The sequence below is a fragment of the Tamandua tetradactyla genome, chromosome 14, assembly GCF_023851605.1.
Source record: "Tamandua tetradactyla isolate mTamTet1 chromosome 14, mTamTet1.pri, whole genome shotgun sequence".
NCBI classification, from domain to species: Eukaryota; Metazoa; Chordata; class Mammalia; order Pilosa; family Myrmecophagidae; genus Tamandua; species Tamandua tetradactyla.
Genome location: NC_135340.1, coordinates 95,129,522 through 95,148,950, shown reverse-complemented (window position 1 = coordinate 95,148,950; position 19,429 = coordinate 95,129,522). Strand labels below are relative to the sequence as shown.

Here is a 19,429-nt window from a genome sequence, read left to right as displayed (position 1 = left end):
GCTAGATGCCAGGGATAAAAGATAAGTAAGACATAGCTCCTCTTCTTAAGAACCTCACTTCATATACAGCAGAAATAAACATGCTATGAACAATTACAATACTATATGGGGTGACCTACACTGGTGGCCTCCTATGAGCCACGTCTTTTGGTATCCCTGCCCTTGTGTAACTTCTCCGAAATCGATTTTGGAATTAGTTATGTCCCCATTTGCTTTGACCAATAGAGCATTGGCTAGCATGATTAAAGCAGGGGCTTGATACACACTGTATATGAGGCTTGTCCTCTTGGAAATCCTCCTCTTGGAAGCCAACTGCTAGGTTGTTCAGGAGGGCCTGAACTGTGAAGAGAAGAGGCCATATGGAGAAGAATCAGAGCACCCCAGTTGAGCTCCCAGCTAAACATCACTGCATGAATGACCCATATCAATACCAAGTGGAAGAGAATGCCCAGTCAACCCACAGAATCATGAGACATAAATCCTCATTGTTTAAAGCCAGTAACTTTTGGGATGGTTGTTATGCAGCAAGCGATAACTGAAACACAATACAATACGTACAGTACTAGAAGGATGTAAAAGGTTCAGAAATAGTAAAGATAAGATAGTGATCATTTTTGTGCATGGCAGGAGAAAAGGGATCAGGGAAGATTTTACAGAGGAGGGTAATGCTTGCGCTGGGTTTGAAAGTTAAGCTGGAGTTTTGTGAAGCTGGGGAAAGGTAAAGGTATTACAGGAGAAAATGGCATATGCAAAGGCACAGATGCATGAAACACAAGGCTACATTAAGGGAGCTACAAGAACTCTTACACTGCTGATGAAACAGCATTAAAGGGGAGATATGGATAATGAAACCGGGAAGGGAGGTAGAGATAAGGCTCACAGGGCCTTGTATGCCATACCGAGGACCTTGGCCTTTGTTTTGAAGGCAGTGAAAAGCCACTAAAAGGTTTTAACAATGGAACCGACCTGGCCAGATTTTTAATTTTAAAATGTAACTCTTAACAGATAAAAAGAATAACTTGGAAGAGAAAAACTAGATTCAGGGAGGCTAAAGTGAAACTAGGATAAAGGCCTGAGCTAGGATAACTGAGGCAGGATGGAGAAAGGATTCATTACAGAGACATTTGAGAGGTAGGACTGACAGGATTTGATGCCTAATTAGAAATTTTTCTTTTTTTTTTTTTTTTGGGTGCATGGTCGGGGAATTAAACCCGGTGTCCCACATGGAAGGTGAGCATTCTACCACTGAACCACCTGTACACCCTCTGATTAGAAGTTTTTTACTTGTACAAACTGTGTTTTACTCACACAAACAGTAGTAACTTTTAAAAAGTGTTTAGTTTATCTGTTCCACTGGAACACATTCCTCTAGGACAGGGTTGTACCTTATTATTCCTGAAATCTTCTCCTTTCCCCCCAGTGTCTGGCACATAAATGGTACTCAATGAATGTTTGTTGAATGAATGAAGATGTTTTGTTGGCTGGTTGGAAAAATATTTGTAAAAGATAGTATTGCTCCTGTCATTTTTTTTTTTTTTTGCACGGGCAGGCACCGGAAATCGAACCTGGGACTCCAGCATGGCAGGTGAGAACTCTGCCTGCTGAGCCACCTTGACCCGCCCCAGTTCCTGTCATTATAAATCCATTTATAATTTAGCCATTGCTTTCAACAGAGCTTCGGCTGATTATACCTTATTTGGACAAAAAATTTTAGGTTTCAACTTGTGAAAACAGACTGTTTCCAATAAGCAGCATAAAGAATACCATACATTTCTAAAAATTTAGTTAATCTTGCCAATACATCAGTAAAATACAGACCTGGGCAGAAAATACCCCTCAAGGTATCATCAAGGGCTCCGTTGCCTTCGTAGCAGATTTTAGGAAGCACCATACATAAAAAGGAAATCTAACTCTGGGCTTATTAGAACAAACAAACAAACAAATCTTATCACCAAAATAAAATCTCAAATGTTACCTCCAGTGTTTTATCCAATTTGGCAGCTAGTATTCCAATTTCATATAATAGCTGAGGACTGACAGAAATCTCGGCTATGGGTCTTCCTGGAAGGTATGTCATCAGCCTCACCAAGTAGCTTTTGATTTCAGAGCCATTGTCTAGATGGACAGAATAACATATACCGTCAACTAGTCTCAAAAGAAAGAGGTTATTCTGCTTTGAAATGATTGCAAAGAGTAATAGAAATTACAAAAAAAAAAAAAGAAAAAATTGCTAACCTAAAACAACTCACGGAGCAGGGTCCCATGAGGCAGGCTAAGCGGGTGGAACAAGCAAGGAGAACAGACAAACCTTAAAAACACTGGAATTGGCCATGGACATATCAACAGTTAGAGCCCCAAATCAGCCTACCTTGGCTCTAAAAATAAATTACTTACTCTGGCAAATGAATGCCTTCAACATACACTTTTATGCTTTTCTAACATAAGAAAGTGATGAATAAAGAAATGGTGTTTCCAGAATCACAGGCTTCCTCTGGGGCAAACTGGGATAAAGCCTGTTTTCAGAACACAGGACAGTAACCACTGCTTAGGGACTGTAAGGAGACATGAGTAGTTTGGAGCAAGGGGCAGTGAGAAAGAAAGAACAATTAACAGAGAAAAGGACAGTTAGTTACACCTTTTAAAATGTCCAGGGAATTGGTTTCAGGCTGCTGCCTAGAGAACTAAATTGGACACATCTGAACATTCTACAATTTAGAAGTGAAAGGAACCAAGTCTTAGAGATGAGGAAATGCCGCTTAGGGATTAATGCCGTGTACCCAAAGTCACATATTCAGTGGATGACAGCTGGGATCTAAAATTCCTGATCCCTAGTCTATGTTCTTTCTATCATACTGCAGCACCCAAATATACTGCTGGTCTGATGAATACAAAATCTTGGTTTTGTTAAAAAAACAAATCAAAACAGTTCTCCTGATTTCCATATGTTTCCTTAGTTACTTATTCATCAGGGCCTTTCCAAGCAAAAGAGTCATCCCAAATCCCAGTTCTAACATCAGAATCAGAACTTCAATTTCTACTTGGGCAAGGCTGTTGCCTCAACCACTGCAAGGATATCCACTCAGGCTTGTGAACCAGTTCTTCATGTTTCTTCTTGATATTTCCACTTGTAGCCAAAATGCAGTCACACTGGCTACTGAAGCACATGGACAGGTGACAGACTGGAAAGCTGGCCACCTCTTACCTATGGACAGAAGAGAGGTTATGTTGTCTCCTTTAGTCCGACACACGGTGGCTGTTGGAAATCCAGCTGCTTTCAGAAACATGATGATGTGACTCTGCACCTCAATCAAGTCTGGAATTTTGCTAGATTCGGTGTTGCTTATTTTGAGAACATATTCGGTTGGACCACCTGTAGTGTCTTCAGTTCTTGAACTGTACACATGAAAGTTTTGGTCATCATAGCTAGGAAGTGGCTCTATCTTGGAAACTTTTAACCCAAATACCAATTCCACTAAGGCAGAGGCTTGCACCCCACTGAAAGCGGGTTTGGTGAGAGATGATTGGTGACCATCTCCACTTGACATTGTGTCTAGGAAGAAAAGCAACAGAAAGAGGGCATTATAATGAATATATTTAAACGATTTTTCTCAAGGCTGAACAATTATGTTCCTCAGTATTGATTCTGTATTGTTTTGACTACTAATTTTCCTCACAAATTAAAAAGAAATCAAACCCGTAAATGAGATAAAGAAGTAAATGTTTTGGCAGGTGAATAAAAATCCATGTGCCATTAATTATTTATAATTCACGTCCTAAACTGATGGTATGGCTTCAGGGATAGAACACAGACCAGGAATGTGTTTGGGATATCATCTAGTCCAAATTCTCTTTGTCCCCAACAATTTTAGAGGGAAAATTTAGGTTCTGAGGGGCTAAGTGACTTGCCCAAATTTACATGTCCAGTTACAATAATCTCAGCTTTCCAGACTCCAAATCCATGATTATATGCTTTTGACTATTCTACCTCAGTCCTGGGTATGATACGGTGATACTTTTTTGTTCACAGTTCTATAGAATTATAAAAACCATCTAGTTTATCACACCTACTTCAAATGCTGACTGTGTGTGTGGACAGCATTGTGTGAGGCATCATGAGACATATGAAGATGAACTTAGAGGGCTCTGTAATATTTGAAAAGTTAACTCATGGTCACAGATACCATAAATAGGAAAAGACATAAAAACTGTCCAAAATAACAAGTCATATGGCAGTAATAAATGATAGAATGCCAAAAGAAAACCCTGTATAAGTGTAAACCTGAAAGGATTGAATTAACACTAAAATGACTGAGTTTGCCTTAAATTTGAACAAATAAGTTTTCTACTGACAAGAGGAATAGGAATTTGATATAAATAGGAGGGTCAATTATGAAAAATAAAGGTACACCTGCGTTTGTGACTTAGGCAATTAACATCTGCTAAAACTATTATAGAAATTCACAGGGAAGAGGAATTACTATAGCCTAAAGAAAGATATTCTTGAGAAGATGAATTTGAGTTAAGTTTTTGAGTAAGATTTGGATAGATGTGGTGGGGAAAACTGTTTTCTTCCCTTTGGTAATTCTATACTCAGTTTCACACACGTGGCATATGTCCCGAGTATCCAGGTATATATGAACTGTGCTTCTGAACATCTTTCCCCTACAAAATACTCAAGGCCTTTACAATCTTACCTCTCCTTTTCCCCAAAATAGTTATAATATAACCAGGTTGTAAATAATTGATGGCATCTTGGGGGATGGGTTTCATTTTAGGCGAGGACTTTGATTGCTGTTCAAGGGATGCAGTGTTATATACAAAGAATCTCATGAACAATTAGCTCTTGTTGATAGAAATCTGAACAGGGGTTATTTCTGGCAGGGAAGGAGAATGAGGGAACTTGTTGTAGTTTGCTAATGCTGCCAGAATGCAATATGCCAGAAATGGGTTGGATTTTATAAAGGGGATTTATTTTTTTTTAAACTTTTTTTTATTGTGAAATATAACATATGTACAAAAAAGCAATATATTTCCAAGTACATTTTAACAAGTAGTTATAGAATAGATTTTAAAGTTTGTTATGGGTTACAATTCCACAATTTTTTGTTCTTTTCTTCTAGCTGCTCCAAGACACCAGACCAACAGAAATATCAATATAATGATTCAGCAGTCATACTCATTTGTTAAATCCTATCTTCTCTGTTATATTCCTCCTTCTCTTTAAATAACATATATATATATATATAAAGCAATAAATTTCGAAGTACACTGCAACAATTAGTTGTAAAACAGATTTCAGAGTTTGGTATGGGTTGCAATTTCACAATTTTAGGTTTTTATTTCTAACTGCTCTGAGGTACTGGAGGCTAAAAGAAATATCAGTATAATGATTCAGCACTCATACTCATTTTTTAAACTTGACCTTGTCTGTATAACTCCACCATCACCTTTGATCTTTCTCCCACTCTTCAGAAGTATTTGGGCTATGCCCATTCTAATTCTTCATGTTGGAAGAGGCTATCAATAATACGGACTAGGGGGACAGAACTAGTAGATGTTCTGGAAGGGCTGGTCCCTCTGCATTTCAGAACTTATCTGGTCCATGGACCTATCTGGAGGTTGCAGGTTTTAGAGAGTTACCCTAGAGAATGGAACCTTTGTAGAATCTTAACTATTGCCCTAGGTGTTCTTTAGGACTGGAAAGAATGGTTTTGGTTGGGGTTTGGCAAGTTATGATAGGTAGGAATGTCTACCTGAAGCATGTGTAAGAGTGGCCTCCAGGGCAGCCTCTCGACTCTATTTGAACTCTCTCAGCCACACTTCTTTTCCCCCTTTTCGTCAGGGTGGATTGTTGATCCCACAGTGCCAGGGCCAGGCTCATCCCTGGGGATTATCTCCATGCCACCACGGAGACTTTCACCCCTGGATGTCATGTCCCATGTACGAGGGAGGGCAATTGTTTCACTTGCAGAGTTGGGCTTAGAAAGAGAGGCCATAACTGAGCAACAAAAGAGTAACTTTTAGAAGTAACTCTTAGGCATACCTCTGGGTAGGCCAAGCTTCTCTGTTACCTACATAAGCTTCCCAAGAGCAAGCCTCAAGATGAAGAGCTTGGCCTATTGATTTGGGTGTTCCTAACGTTTGGCACAGTACCTGGGTTTTCCCCGGTGGTAAAGTTTAATAGTTTCATATTTTTTCTCCCATTCCTCAAGGGACTTTACCAATACTTTTTGGTTGTCTACTTAACGTACTCTGGGATGTACCCAGGCACTACCTCCAGCTATATAGGATTACAGGCTCTCATTCTCATTCTGGGCTCCCTGTGGTGTTTGGATGGTCCCCCCTTGGAAGGACTCCAGTAAACTTATCAAGACCTACCTTGAACGTGTGGAGTCACATGTCCATCTGATCAAAAGGTCACACCCAGAATTGAGTGGGTCAGTCTCCGTGAAAACAATCTGATCAAAAGCTCCACCTAGAATTACTGATTATATACGTAGAACGGAATGATCATATGTCAATGTTTTTGTTCGTTTGTTGTTAATTTTTTTTTAATTAATTAATAAATAAATTTTTTAAAAAAAAGTTCCACTTAAACAATAGGTCTGACCCCACAAGATTGGATTATGAAAAGGACGTGGCTTTTTTGGGATACATAACAGTTTCAAACTAGCACAGAACTTTCTGGAAGGGAAATGTTCTATATTTGGACTGGCTTTTTGTTATGTTGATGCATACTTTTAGCACACACCTAAGATCTGTGAATTTCACTGAATGTAAATTTAACCTTGAAAAAAATGTTAGCCCTTGTCAGAGATTAGATAATGTAGGGTGGAGAGGTGGGGTGGGAAATCTTAGGACATTCTCATAACTCCCAAAAGTCTAATAACTTCAAATCTATCATGATAAAGGCCCAACTTAGTCCAGTAAGAAGAATGGGATAAAATTCAAGGAGTTATACTTGATTTCCAAATGACCCTCCTGTCTCAACCCCAGAACTGTACCCCAATACTTCAAGTGATAATAATAGTATACAGCTCAAATGGCACATCCTCTGGGGCTTGCCTGATCCTCCCATCCAAAGTGATCTCTCCCATCTCTAAAGTTACATAACCCCTTGTGCCACTGGTTGGCTTTTACTACCTTTTAGAGATACTGCAATCTTGACAATCACTTCTCAAATTTACTTTCTGGCCAGAGCATTTTCTTTCAGAAGCAAGTTAAGCCGTTCAAATTTTGTTCACTAAGCATATGGTAATAAAGCCTGAAAGGGATTTCAGAACTATCTTTACACCTGCCACCTGTGGGAATCAATACATCCCATCACACTATATTTGGGCATAAGACTTTACACAGAATTTTAACATTCCTTCTAGAGATTTGTAAACTGATGTTAATGCCAGTTTTCATAATGTAATATGAACTGAAGCTTTAACTCCACATCTTGGAGTAATTTTTCAACTCCCAAAGCCTTAAGGATGGCAGAATAATTCTGAATTTGATTTGAATCATAAATTCTTTCTTTTTCTTTTGAGTTTTTCAAATTTTTTTTATTAAAAGAAGTTGAGAGTTTACAGAAAAATCATATAGAAAATATAGCCTTTCCTTATCTTCCCTTCCCAATATAAACATTTGCATTAACGTGGTGCCTGGGTTACAAATGATGAAAGAATATAATAATTGTATTATTAACTATAGTCCACAGCTTACACTGCTATATTGTTTTACCCATATAATACCCTATTAATAACACCTTGCATTAATGTGGTACATTTGTTCTACTTCATGAAAGAACATTTTAATAACTATACTATTAACTACAGGTCATCATTTATAATATAGTTTCATAGTGTTGTACAGTCATGTTTTACCTGTTAATTTTTATTCTATTAATACATATACAGCTTAAAATTTCCCCCTTTTAACTGCATTCACATATAAATTTCATGCTGTTAGTTACATTCACAATATTTTGCTATTATCACCACCATTGATTTCTAAAACTTAAGAAATAACCCAAATAGAAATTCTGTAAAATTTAAACGTTAACTCCCCATTCCTTACCCTCAACCCAGCTCCTGGTAAACTATTTTCTAGATTCTAACTTTTATGAGTTTGCTGATTCAAATTTTTTCATACTAAATGGATCATACAGTATTTTGTCCTTCTGTGTCTGGTTTATTTCATTCAGCAAAATAGTCAAGATTTGTCTATGTTGTCAACTGAGAAAAAAACTTCATTTTTAATGCTGAATAATATTCCATTGTATGTTTATACCACACTTAATCAATTCATTGGTTGATGGACACTTAGTTGTTTCTATCTTTTAGCAATTGTGAATAATGATGCTCTGAACATCAGTTGCAAATACCTGTTCAGGTCCCTGCTTTCAATTTTTTGGGTATATCCCTATATGTGGGATTACCTCATCATATGGTAGTTTTATACTTAGCTTTCTGAAAACTTCCAAACTGTCTTCCACAGCAGCTGCACAATTTTATCTTCCCACCAGCAATGAATGAGTGTTCCTATATTTCTGCATCCTCTCCAATACTTATTTTCATTGTATTTTTTTAATACCAGTCATTCTAATGGGTATAAAAATGATACCTGGTATCTCTTTGTGTGCTTTCTGGTTATTTGTATAATTTCTTTGGAGAGATTTCTAGTCAAGACTTTTCCCATTTTTAAATTAGGTGGTTTGTCTTAATGTTGCTAAGTTAAAGGATTTCTTCATATATGCTGGATATTAAATCTTTGCCAGATATGTGGTTTCCAAATATTTCTTTTCCCATTTGAATCAGATCCTTTCTTCATTTTCATGATAAAGTCCTTTGATGCATTTTTAATTTTGATTAAGACCCAAATATCTGTATTTTCATTGTTGACGGTGTTTGGGAGTAAAGTCTAAGAAATCATTGCACAGCACAAGACCCTGAAGATGCTTCCCTACATTTTCTCCCAGGAGTTTTACATTTCTGGTTCTTATATTAAGGTCTTTGACTCACGGTGAGGTAAGTTTTGTTTATGGTATGTGATAGAGGTCCTCCATTCATATCCAGTTCTCCCAGCACCATTTGTAGAATAAACTATTTCCCAATTCGTGGCTTGGCCGCCTTGTCAAAATCAATTGGCCATGGATGTGAGGGTCTATTTCTGGCTTTCAATTTGATTACATTTGTCTCTCTATATATATCCTTGTGCCAGGTCCATTCTGTTTTGACTACTATAGCTTTGTAATCAGTTTTAAAATCAGGAACTGTAAGTCCTCCAACTGTGTTTTTATTTTTGAAGATGGTTTTGGTGCTTCAGGGACTGAATCATAAATTCTTAAAGTTAGAAGGAACCATAAAAGCATTTGGTGAAGAACAACCTCCTTTTAGTCCAGAAGATGTACCTATAGTACCCTCGAATGAGGCTTTTTAATGCTCTGCTTTAAGAGTTGTCTTCTAAAGGAGCTTAAAGCAATGTTAGACAGCTCTGGCCATCAAAAAGATAGCTGGGTATAATAAAAAAGGAGCTTATATTTTTAGTCCCAGCTCTGTTATTTAAGCCTTGAAATGCTGGACGAGTCATTTCTCTAAAAAGGAGCCAGACTAGATGTTCCCTAATAGTTCCTTTTGCTCTAACAATCTATGTATCTAAAACTCTTTCTTTTTTGAGCTTATTTTGTCCTTTTTTGTATGTATACAAGGACTACTCCAAATCATGGAACTAACAACACAGATTAAGTCAGCTCCTGAAAGAAAATAAATATACAGAGAAAGAACAGTGTGTATCAGAGGTATCTGTCTCAGCCAAATGTCTCTTTGTATATTGTGTGTGTGCATGTATAGGGAAGATTCAAATCCTACAGGCATTTGATCAACATTTCCTTCAACAGTAATTTACTCAGCTCCTGAAGAAGTCCTCAGGAAGCAAATGTTTTCCAACTCCAACAGTTGTGGAAGAATTGCAAACCTCTGTCCTTAAACCAGGAAGCTGGGCCTTAAACTCTGCACTTTGTGCAAGGTATGTCAGACAAGAAAATGCAGTCATTCTTGGTTCTTTCCACTCCCTTACCCTCCAAGACGTTACAAAGTCTAGTCACATCCATCAGTCACAAAGTCTTACAAATTCCACCTTAGCATGTCTCCCAAATCTACTCCTGTTCTCCTCCAATCCCTTCTGCTATGTCCCTCCTATGGAATGCTGGGGTTGAACCTAATCTCTGCATCCCAAGCACCTAGACCAGGGTCTTGCATTTGCACTAAGCAAGTAAAACTAATGAATAGGTAAATTAAATACAAGTAAAACTAATGAACAGAGGGTTGTCTTCACTCCTCAGGCTCTGGGGGCCTGTTCACCCTTGTAAAAATATAATCGCTTCACTAGTCAACTTGTTATGCTTGAACTTCCTTTTTATTCAGGGAACTACAAAGAAGAAACAGACAACAACTGAGTCAGACTGACATACCAATAATCCTTCATCGCACTTACTCTGCCCCTGCAGAAAAGAAGTCATGCTGACACCAACAAACTCACTGGATAGCCCCACTGCTGCAAAGACATCCTGTCCACATTGCAAAATTAATGAAACATGGCCCAAGGACATCCTGCCCCAAGCAACTCCCATGGTGCATCCTCCCTCGCTCCCCCTCTCCATTCCCACACCCTCCCTTTGTTCCCAGCAGCCAGATATGCTGCCTGTCCAAATTGTGCCTTTTGAGCAGCAACATTTTGTTGCTGTTCTGTATTCATGCTACTGCAGTTAAATAAACTACTTCTATACTTTGGTCTTCATACTCTTTTTCAGCCGAAACAGTCCAGTGTCAGAAGAGTGGGATTTGAAGTTAGACTTCAGGACAACACCGAGACAATAGTTTGGGGAAGAACTTGGTTCTAGCAGGAATCCTCTGTGTTTCATCTTTTCTGAGTTCTGGCTTCTTCTGAGCTCGTCTTCCGGCTGTCTTGGCTAGCCCCTCTCAGATCTTTGAACTCCCACTGAGTTGCAGTTGAGGTCATATCCATTTATTGCGCTAGTCTGGTTGGGCCCTCTGGTATGGTTTTTTTGGCCATCAGGTAAGAGAATTCTCTACTGTTTTTCTCTGGTTCTTCTGGTGGTGTTATAGGAAACAGGCAGTTGACTGCGGGGAAGCATTTGCAAAGGATAGCTGCTCATTTTATGCTTTCTGATTTGGGACTTTAATTCTTGTTCCTTTAAAAAAAAAAAAACGGACTTCTAAATAGCCCCAAATTTACTTGGCCTTGGTGGTGATGTTTTGATCAAGTTAAATTTAATTATCTCCAGGAGAAACTCACAGCCCCAAATTTAAAATTAAGCTTGTTAAATATTATGGTTTTGACAAATAGCTCCTAGTTCAGCAAATTAAAAGTATAACCTGTGTTTCTACTTGCTGCTTAAGTTTTCTCCCCTCCTGCTGTGCTGGCTGTTTTTTTTCTCTTTCTCTCTTGCAGCACTGCTGCAAACCCTTTTTCTGCCTTTTCTCCTCCTCTCTCTAAGTTCCCTGCACAGTCCCCAACAAACGCTTCAAAACTAGCCCACTTAATCCACTCCAATGTTCCCCAACTCAAAATCAAATCTAAGGCAACTAACATTAAAGGACAGAAGTCATGGTACCTCCATATTCCTTTGTGGGGCCAAAGCATGAGCTAGAGTAGGGAACCAGCAGAAGTAATCCTAGGGTGGCCTGCTTCTTTGATATAGGAGAGGTCACCCAACTGCTTAACTGCTATAAACCTCTGTGTAGGTGTGTAATTAAAAGATGCCCCCCAAAAGCTGAGGGGGATGGAACACATGTTACAAAAACAAAGATGCAAAGAGTTTAAGCTAAAAAAAAAAAAGCATTATTTCCACCTCTGCTTTAATAACAAGCTTGTAGGAACAGCTAAATAAGAGAGAACATAGAGGTGCTAGCCTGTCAGTTTTAAAAACTTGGAAGTCAAAAAAGAAAAAAAAAAAAGGGGGGGGGGGGCGGGCCACGGTGGCTCAGCAGGTAAGAGTGCTTGCCTGCCATGCCCGAGGACCCGGGTTCGTTTCCCGGTGCCTGCCCATGTAAAAAAAAAATAAATAAATAAATAAGTAAGCTGACTTTAAAAAAAAAAAAAAAAAAAGGGGGGGGGAGGGGGGGAGTCCAGCCAAAGGTTAGAGCTGTGTCAGTGAAAAAAGATGGTAGAATTCCTGTGAGAACATACAAAAATAACCAATACAATTAAAGAATTAGCAAAAATGCAAAGTGTCAGGCTGGTGCAAAGCCCTTTTAACAGCCCTGTTTAGCCAGTAAATGAAACTATAATTGTGAAGGACTATTCTGCCAGAGCATTAACTGAATTGGAAAAAAACTTCTCCTAGTAGCCAAGAAGTGATAGTTTAGCCTGAATCTGCCTAATATGTCCCACATTTGCTAAGGAAACTGTCTTATAATTCCATAAAAAGAATGGGCATAGAGGAGGGCAAAAGCATTAGGAATCCCTCTCAAATACTCTGGTTTAATAATTTTTCTACAAGATTATGAAGCTTGTTCCCAACTTCACCCTCCTTCAGTACCCTGTAGTAGTGGGAATATATATAACACTAACATGCCCCTAAAGGAGTTTACAAAACTGTAAAATAAAATACCTTCATGGATTTCAAAATTCACATAAAATTAAATAGTTTTTCTTTTAGGGGACAATGTAATCCCTGTATGTGCCATCAATTCTTGTTAAAAATTGTATATTACTGTTTCAAAAATGCACTGACTTAAAAAAAATGCACTGACTAAATTGTTTTAAGTATTTAGCATTATTCTAACAAATTTGATTTTGATAGTAATTGTATTTTGTAAGATGCTTGCCTAAAACTATTTCTAGGATCATTTTAGTAATTTAAGTATGAACGATATAAAGGATGTGTTTTCATTAAAGGAAAAAGAGAGTAGTTCCGTCCTAAAGTAAAAATGACTGGTTGTTAAGGAATAAAGAAAAAGAAAATGCAGGACAAAACCTGAATGAATATAGTAAGTTGCAAAAAGAAAAATTATTTCTTATGGTCAAAGTTAGGTAAGATTGCATGAGCCTATAAATTTTTTTTAAAGCCTTAGCATCAAATAATATATTGATGCAAACTAAAATTTAGTTTTCTCTTTTAAAGTGACTAAGTTTTCTTAAATTATGAACCTGTTCTAGTAAGAGGTTATAAACGTTTTTTCTGAATAATCAGTGTAAAAGGCAGGAACTTTGTTTTATCAGAATAATGTCTTGTACCTTATGTTGATTTATCATGTCCTCAGTTGTTTAAAAATATCAATTCTTCTCACTACTAAAAAGAGCTAGGTCTTTTCCTTTAGTTAAATAAAGAAACAAATGTTTCAAACCTGACAACTTTTAATATTTTGCTTTCTCAAAGTCAAATGATTATTCAAAATGATCACAAAAGATGTTTTTTCATCTTGTGAAAGAAAAGTGCTAAAAAAAAGTTTAATTCATTTAGTATGTTACAAGTTGCATAAAAATGTTTTAAAAATGTTAAAGAAATTAAAAGAAATGCCAGTCACAGTAAAAGCTACCTTTCCGTATCAGTCACATTATTTTACTCTGATGCTTCTCTAAAAGTGCTTGCAGTCAGCTACAGGTCAGAACTTCATCTTCCACAAAAAGAGACTTTTAAAAGAAACAAAGCAAATACATAAATTATGTTCTCCCTATTAACTATATGAATAAGAAAAGTAATTTTGCAAAATTGCATATCTTTAAATATGCTTACCACTGCCTAAGGCAGTGCTTATAATTAGCACTGAGCTTGCTGCTCTTATGTACCTGCTAAACGTGCAAATGTCACCGATACAGAATAAATATCACACTCACAAAATTCTATAAACCACATCCAGAAGTTAAAGCTTATAAGTTCCTTTTTCCTCTTAGCTTGCTCACCTACCCTTGTATTAGAGTTCTACTTTTTATTAGCTCACTGGCAATGTTAATTATTTGCCGAGTTACTGCTCATAATTGTAGCCTCATTTCTCAGTAAAGCGCAGGCTGTAAACCGGCACCCACCGTTTCCACACTCAGGGCCTTATGTGGAAGAGTTGGCTGAAAGATTGTAAGAGTGGTGGAACTGAGTGATTGTAACCTAATAAAAGAGATTGAGAAGAAGAGCCAAGAAATGCATTAGCAGACTCTGCTGTCCACCAAGGAGCCCCTATGTTTACTGTTGGAAAACAACACTCTATTCAGGTTCTTCAGGCGCTAGAAAGCATTCCTCAAGGGCCCTCTTTAAACGACATCGTATAAGCCCAGCAAACGGTGCTCCCCCTTGACAAGGAAAACTTAAAACAGGGTGGGCATTAGGACTCCAAACCTAAGTTAAGGGTTGGGCCGAATGGCCTTCTCGTTCTCCCCGATGTTCTCACCCTTCACAAATGATTAAGTCTCTTCATGCCCAGAGGCACTGACGCCCCAACAAACTAAAGAACTTTGCAAGGAAATACTGGTGGGGCAACTCTGGAAGAGCAGCCCAGCAAGTCGCCACGCACTGAGGCCTCTGTCCCCAGTACAACCTGTCATAATCTTTCCACTTGCCCCCTGGAAAATTCCCACCGCCACGGGACTCTTTTTACATCTGGCAAATGCATTTCATTCCGCTTCCCTTCTGCCCAGGGTTATGGCTTGCATGTTCTCAATGGGTAAAGTTTTCCCAGTAGGACAAGCAACTGCAACTTGTAGTGGCCAAAATGCTCTTAAAGAAGATTATTTCACGATGGGAGGTTCCAAGTGAAATCCACAGTCCTCGTGGCACCACTTTACTGGACAGCCTCTTTGTAGGCTCCTTCCAACCTCACCCATCCTACAGTTCCTCCGCTCTGCCTACCACCCTCCATCATCAGGGTGTGTCAAACACACTAATAAGCATAATCAAAACCCAGTTAGGAAAATTCTCTAAACAATTCTCTCTTCCATCAGTTAAACTCCTTCCCTTGTCCTTATGAACTTAAAGGGACGACCTTTTAGCTGTCAACTTTCCCCCTACAAAATAGTCACTGGAAGAAGACCTGTGCCCTTATTTCCTTGGTCTCAAACTGCAGAAGTTGGGTCTTCCTTAGGCTCATACTGTCAAAAACTCTCACAGACCCTCTCAGAACTTCATAAAACTGTTTCCCTGTGTCTCTCCACAGAGCCGCCAGTCACCACACCCCCTGTGGGCCCAGGACAGAGGGACTACTGGAAGCGACGCCTCCGAAAACAAAGGCTTGAGCCCCAGTAGAAAGGACCCTACCAAGTCCTTCTCAACACCTCCATAGCTGCCAGACTTTGAGGAGTGGAATCCTGGATGGATCTGTCCCACCTAAAGCCAGCTCCTCCACCTACGTGGGTCACTGAAGCCACTGGAGACCCACCTCTACAGTTCCGCTAGGTCCAGAAGCAGACGGCACCTGACGGAGCTCCCAACATTGGATGAGGGCTGAGTAGTCCATCCTCAGGACTAAGCCCCTGTATAATAATGAAAGCCATCTCTGCTAGCACTGCTGCCTGCTTCTCACCTCTATCATTGTAACCCTCATACAGGCAAGTATTAAGTATGCTCCTCCTTCAATTTTGTCTCTATTTTTCTCACCCTAGCCCTAATTCTCACCCTGTCCTCCTTTCCTACGATTGTACCTTCTTAGAATAATGCCATTATTCAATTATCCCAAACAGTGAGTACTGGAGAAGACTCCCTAATTGCTGGACCTGCCATAGCCCACAGCACTCCTCCCCTGGGCAGTGGGAATACCTTAAGTGATGTTTCCCACTGCTGAGGCACCTATAATATAATACTGCTGTCGAGCTCTCCAGTCCTCAAACATGATATAATCCTGCCCCAGCCCGTTCCAAACAATCTCCCAAAACCCACTGTATTACACGAAAAAATTCAGCAAAAGAGAAAGGCAGTCTTTGTGTTTTCAAACAACCCTCTCAAGCCTGATAACCGCCCCCCAGGATGCACCTACCCCATCTTCCTGGTTCCTTATCCTCTCTGATACTGATACGCACAACTTTGAAAAAAGGCTGTCTCCCTCTAGGTTTTACTTTTCTTTATAATAGCGCTGAAGGACTTCTCACTCTTTTTTTTGCGTCCACAGGGTCATACACACAGGACAATGTGCTGTCAGTTTCGTCTCACACCCCAGCCTCACTATATGCAATCCCACCTGCTGCCACCCATGACATAAAGCATTAAGCTTCATCCTAGCAAGCAAGAGGCTTCTTAGGCCTAGCTGCCACTTAAATTGGGTTTAAAATGCATACAAGCGCCCTCTGCAATCTAACTGCTACACTTAAAAATAGAGTCTCAAATTGGACAAGCTCTCTCAATTCCCTCACAGCTATAGTTATAGGTAACTGACTAACTTCAGATTATCTTTTAGCTGAAGAAGGTGGCGTTTAACTGTTGCCAATACCTACTGCTTTACCTAGATCACCACCACCAGCTGAATCAAAACCAACATCTAGGAAATCTTCAAGCAAGGCAAATGGTTTCAGGGAATTAACGCGCGCAACCCAGAGACATGGGAATTAGTCAAGGGGTTTCTGCCTAATGCCTCCTAGCTGTATTCCCTAGTCTCACTGCTGACTGCGTTAATTACTATCTACCCCTCCCACCTGCCTTCATTCACATCACTACAACAAAGTCGCACAACCCCTCAAATCAACCCACCTCTTTCCCCTGTCCCCTGCAGCTTTAAGGTACCAGCCTATAAAACCATAAACCAAGTACTTGGTCTGTGCAAAGTCCAAGGACTCTCTCAACCAAAAGGAGAGAAAGTGAAAATGGAATGATTAATAGCTTCACCAATCAACTTGATACGCTAGAACATTTTTTTTAACTTTTTTTATTGTATATTATAACATACACACAAAGTAAAGAAAGATAAAAGCAATAGTTTTCAAAGCATACTTCGAAAAGTTGTTACAAGACAGATCCCAGAGTTTGTCATGGGCTACCATACGATCCTCTCATATTTTTCCTTCTAGCTGCCCCACAATATGGGAGGCTAGAGGGCTTAAGGACGTTTTTATCATCACAATTGACTTTTTTTCCTTCTGTTTTTGTGAACAGTAACATATATACAAAAAAAGCTATGAATTTCAAAGCACAGCACCACAATTAGTTGTAGAACATTTTTCAGACTTTGACATGGGTTATACTTTCACAACTACTTCCAGCTGCTCTAAAATACTGGCGATTAAGAGATATTAATTTAATGATTCAGCATTCATATTCATTCGTTAAGTCCTATCTTCTATGTATAATTTCACCTCACCTTTGATCTTTCCATATCTCTCACTGGGTTTGGGCTATGGCAATTCTAAATTTTTGCTATTGGAACAGACTGTCACTAATATGGGGTAGGGAGATAGAACTATCTGATGTTCTGGAAAGGCTGGGCGAGGTTTCAGGACTTCTCTGGACCAGGGACCCATCTGGAAGTTCGAACTTCCTTTTTATTCAGGGAATTACAAAGAAGAAACAGACAACAACTGAGTCAGACTGACATACCAATAATCCTTCACTGCTCTTACTAAATCCCTGCCCTTGCAAAAAAGTCGTCATGCTGACACCACAAATTCCCTTATCTTTATTAGATAGCTCCGCTGCTGTAAAGACATCCCGCCTGCCCAAATTGCAAAATTAATGAAACATGGCCCAAGGACATCCCGCCCCAAGCAACTCCTGTGGTGTACTCTCCCTCGCTCCCCGTCCCATACCCACACCCCCGCTGTGTTCCCAGCACCCAGACATACTGCCTGCCCCAAAGGTGCCTTCTGTTCAATAATGCTACTTCTGTTCAATAAACTTCTGTCCTTGGGTTTTCAGAGTTTGTTGCCAACAAAACACCCTCAAAGGGGACTAGGCAGGGACGCGACTCCTCCAGGATGTGCAGTTTTTCCCTGACCACAGCAACGTCCTATTGGGCCCTCCAAGGATCTCCGGGCAGCAGGAGGGGGAGCGACGGGCCGGCGGGCTGTAGGGGCCTGGCGCAGGCCTGCCCACCCAGGGGGCAGAGAGACTACGGGGAGGAGAGCTTACGGGTTCGGTCCATAGCGCTATCTACGTTAGCGGGCCTGGAGGGCTGGAGTACTTGAGAACTGCTGCCTCCAGGCGCCGTTCCTCCCCTAGGCCAGGGTCTCCAGCAGGTGTCGGGAGGGTTGGGCCAGTCGGCTTCTCGGGTGCCACGCTTCGCTCCTGAATCTCAGTCTGGCTTTTTCGGGGTCCAGGGGAAGCCCAGGGAGGTGGGTACCTTGCCCAACCCGCGCGCCACGAGTCTGAGGTGACGCGAGGTCTGGAGGGGCCCGGGCCGGCGGACTCCCGGCCCCAGACGCCCCGAGCTTCCCTGTTTCTGGAGGCGACCCCGCCAGGGCTATTTTTCCCCACCTGGGTTCACCCGCGACGGCCTGAGGTTCTGCGGCTGACCGCGCGCTCCGGCAGTCGGACACTCGGGCCACAGCCCCACGCACGCTCCCCAGAGCCAGCTGCCTCCGCCCGCCCCCGCCCCGCCGCGCGGCCTGACTTCTGATTGGCTTCCCCGGACCCCGCGCCCCGCCCCGTCAGCGCAGACTCCTGGAGGCGTGGCTCTGCCCGGAGGGCCTGGGCTTCTTCCTGGCCCGCCCCCACCCTACGTAAGTGACGGCAACAGCCAGTCAGATCGGACTTTTGATTGGCTCTCTCTGAAGCCGTGCCCCGCCTCCTCCCGGTGACTGCCCCAGCCGGAATCCCGCGAGTCTTCAATAGAGCAGGATTCCGTGCTTCCGGCGGTTTCTTCGAGAGTCTGCCCGTGAGCCGCCGTCGTGGCTGTCGGGCTGCCTCTCAGAGCTCCGCCCTGTACTCGTAGCTTTGGTTGCTGCGTGAGCCGGTGTCCTCAGAAGTCCACAGGTGTGGGTGGCGCGAACGTTCTCATTATTGCTTCTCTTTATGTTTCTTCCCTGCCGGAGGCACGGTCCTGGAGGCCACCTTCGGGAGGCGTGGCCCGGGGTGACGTCGTGCGCGTCCGGGCGGCCGTCAGGGCCCTGCAGGGGGGCCTGGCCTGCCGGGTCCCGGGCGAGGGAGCGGTGGTGGGCTTGCTTGTCGCCTGGGCCTCGCTCTCCCTGTTCTAGTGAGACACTGGGGCCTGCGGGGCAGAGCTCAGCCGTACCCCGTCACCCGGGTGCTTCCCGCCGCTGCACGTTTTCTGCTCGCCTCCCAGCTGTTTAATTCAGTAGAACAGATGTGCAGGGAGAGCGAAGGCCGCCCAGTTTAGAGCTGGTGTGACAGAATGACTTGTGTACACTGAAACATAGGGTAATTGGGTCAAAATCCTTATTCAGTGTAATCAGTGGATTCTCTGCCTGTAGCAAAGTGCAGTAACCACAGGATTCTCAGGGGGCTGCCTGGGAAAAATAGGATAAGAGCCAGGTTAGCTGCAGGATCATT

At 41.3% G+C, this 19,429-nt stretch overlaps 1 protein-coding gene across 6 annotated transcripts in view; it reads right to left on the bottom strand.

Moving 5' to 3' along the window:
* Positions 1 to 18,497, bottom strand: part of HYKK (hydroxylysine kinase) — a 42,857-nt gene extending 24,360 nt beyond the window's left edge. For 5 of the 6 annotated variants that reach the window (XR_013162498.1, XM_077128584.1, XM_077128581.1 and 2 more), the window contains exons 1-4: positions 18,395 to 18,497; positions 6,379 to 6,484; positions 3,203 to 3,550; positions 1,976 to 2,115 (exon numbers count right to left, since the gene is read on the bottom strand). Coding sequence is in view for 5 of the 6 variants with exons in the window: in XM_077128584.1 (XP_076984699.1) it covers positions 1,976 to 2,115; positions 3,203 to 3,545 (483 nt within the window). In the remaining variant the exon portion in view is untranslated. The remainder of the gene's footprint in view (positions 1 to 1,975; positions 2,116 to 3,202; positions 3,551 to 6,378; positions 6,485 to 18,394) is intronic. The other variant, XM_077128582.1, reaches the window with a different exon arrangement.
* Positions 18,498 to 19,429: the final 932 nt, after the last annotated feature.